The sequence below is a fragment of the Carcharhinus amblyrhynchos genome, unplaced genomic scaffold (genome assembly GCF_965287045.1).
Source record: "Carcharhinus amblyrhynchos unplaced genomic scaffold, sCarAmb.v2.hapA scaffold_740, whole genome shotgun sequence".
NCBI lineage: Eukaryota > Metazoa > Chordata > Chondrichthyes > Carcharhiniformes > Carcharhinidae > Carcharhinus > Carcharhinus amblyrhynchos.
In genome coordinates, this window is record NW_027650480.1 from 44,392 (window position 1) to 45,897 (window position 1,506).

Consider the following 1,506-nt stretch of genomic DNA (forward strand, 5'->3'; position numbering starts at 1 on the left):
CTCCCACGGGGGGGGAGTGGGGGGAGAATGTGGGGCTCGCTCCCACGGCGGGGGAGTGGGGGAGAATGTGGGGCTCACTCCCACGGGGGGGGAGTGGGGGAGAATGTGGGGCTCGCTCCCACGGGGGGGGAGTGGGGGAGAATGTGGGACTCGCTCCCACGGGGGGGGAGTGGGGGGAGAATGTGGGGCTCGCTCCCACGGGGGGGGAGTGGGGGAGAATGTGGGACTCACTCCCACGGGGGGGGAGTGGGGGAGAATGTGGGACTCACTGCCACGGGGGGCAGTCGGGGGAGGTGGGGGAGGGAGGGGGTGGGGTTCAGACCACGGTGCTGGGGTCCCAGCAGTATCGGGTGCCGGAGTGCAGCCCGCTCAGGGCCCGCATGTCCCCCTCGGCGAGCCGGAAGTCGAAGACCCGGGCGTTCTGGGCGATGCGCCGGGGGTCGGTCGACTTGGGGATGACCCCCACCCCCTGCTGGAGGGCCCAGCGCAGCAGGACCTGGGCGGGGGTCCGTCCCAGCCTCTCGGCCAGGGCCCGGACCACCGGCTCCTCCAGCAGGCGGCCGGAGCCCAGGGAGGAGTAGGCCTGGAGGTGCAGGCCGGACTCCGCGCAGAGGGCCCGCAGCTCGCTCTGCGCCAGCCGGGGGTGGCACTCCACCTGCAGGACGGCGGGCCTGACGCGGCAGTGCGCCAGCAGCTCCCTCAGGTGGCCCCCCGTGTAGTTGGAGACCCCGATGGCCCTCAGCTTCCCGTCCCGGTGCAGCCTCTCCATCGCCTCCCAGCTCCGGCGCCGGCACTCGGGGTTCCGAGGGTCCTCGCTCCTCCAGCCCTGTCGCCCTGGCCAGTGGACCAGGTAGAGGTCCAGGTACCCGCAGTCCAAGGCCGCCAAGCTCCGCCGGCAGCCCTCCTCGGCCGCCCCCTGGTCCGCCGGCGCCAGCTTGCTGGTGATGAAGACCTCGCCCCGGCTCAGCCCGTGGGCCGGCAGCAGCTCCTTCAGCGCCCTGCCGATGTCCGCCTCGTTCTGGTAGACGGCGGCCGTGTCGAAGGAACGGTAACCCTGCCCCAGGGCGGCGTCCAGGGCCCGGCGCACCACCTCGTACCCTTTCACCTTGAAGGTGCCCAAACCCAAGGTGGGCATTTCCACCCCGTTGTTCAGGGTCACGCTCTCCATCCTCCTCCTCCTCCTCCTCCTCCTCGTGCTCCGAACCTGCCCAAAGCCAGAGACTGACATCAGAGACGAGACGATAGGAGCGGAATTAGGCCACTCGGCCCATCGGTCGGCTCTGCCGTTCTCACCCCCACTTTCCCCACAATCCTTCACCCCCCCCCCCCCAACATTCCCGATCAAAAATCTCTCCCACTCCTCCTTAAACTTACTCACCGTCCCGGCACCCACTGCACTTTGGGGGGAGCGAGTTCCACAGGTTCACAACCCTTTGGGGCAACTCGTTCCTCCTCCAACTCCCTGTTACATTTGCTGTCCTCTGTCTCTCCCTCCCTCGCTCCCTC

General features: G+C 69.3%; 1 protein-coding gene across 1 annotated transcript; it reads right to left on the bottom strand.

Annotated features, from left to right (window-relative positions):
- Window positions 1-307: 307 nt before the first annotated feature.
- LOC145340045 (glyoxal reductase-like) lies at window positions 308-1,186 on the bottom strand. The gene has a single exon (XM_080184464.1). It carries the CDS (start codon window positions 1,166-1,168, stop codon window positions 317-319), a length of 852 nt encoding a protein of 283 aa, XP_080040590.1. The 5' UTR covers window positions 1,169-1,186; the 3' UTR covers window positions 308-316.
- Between the last annotated feature and the right edge of the window lie 320 nt (window positions 1,187-1,506).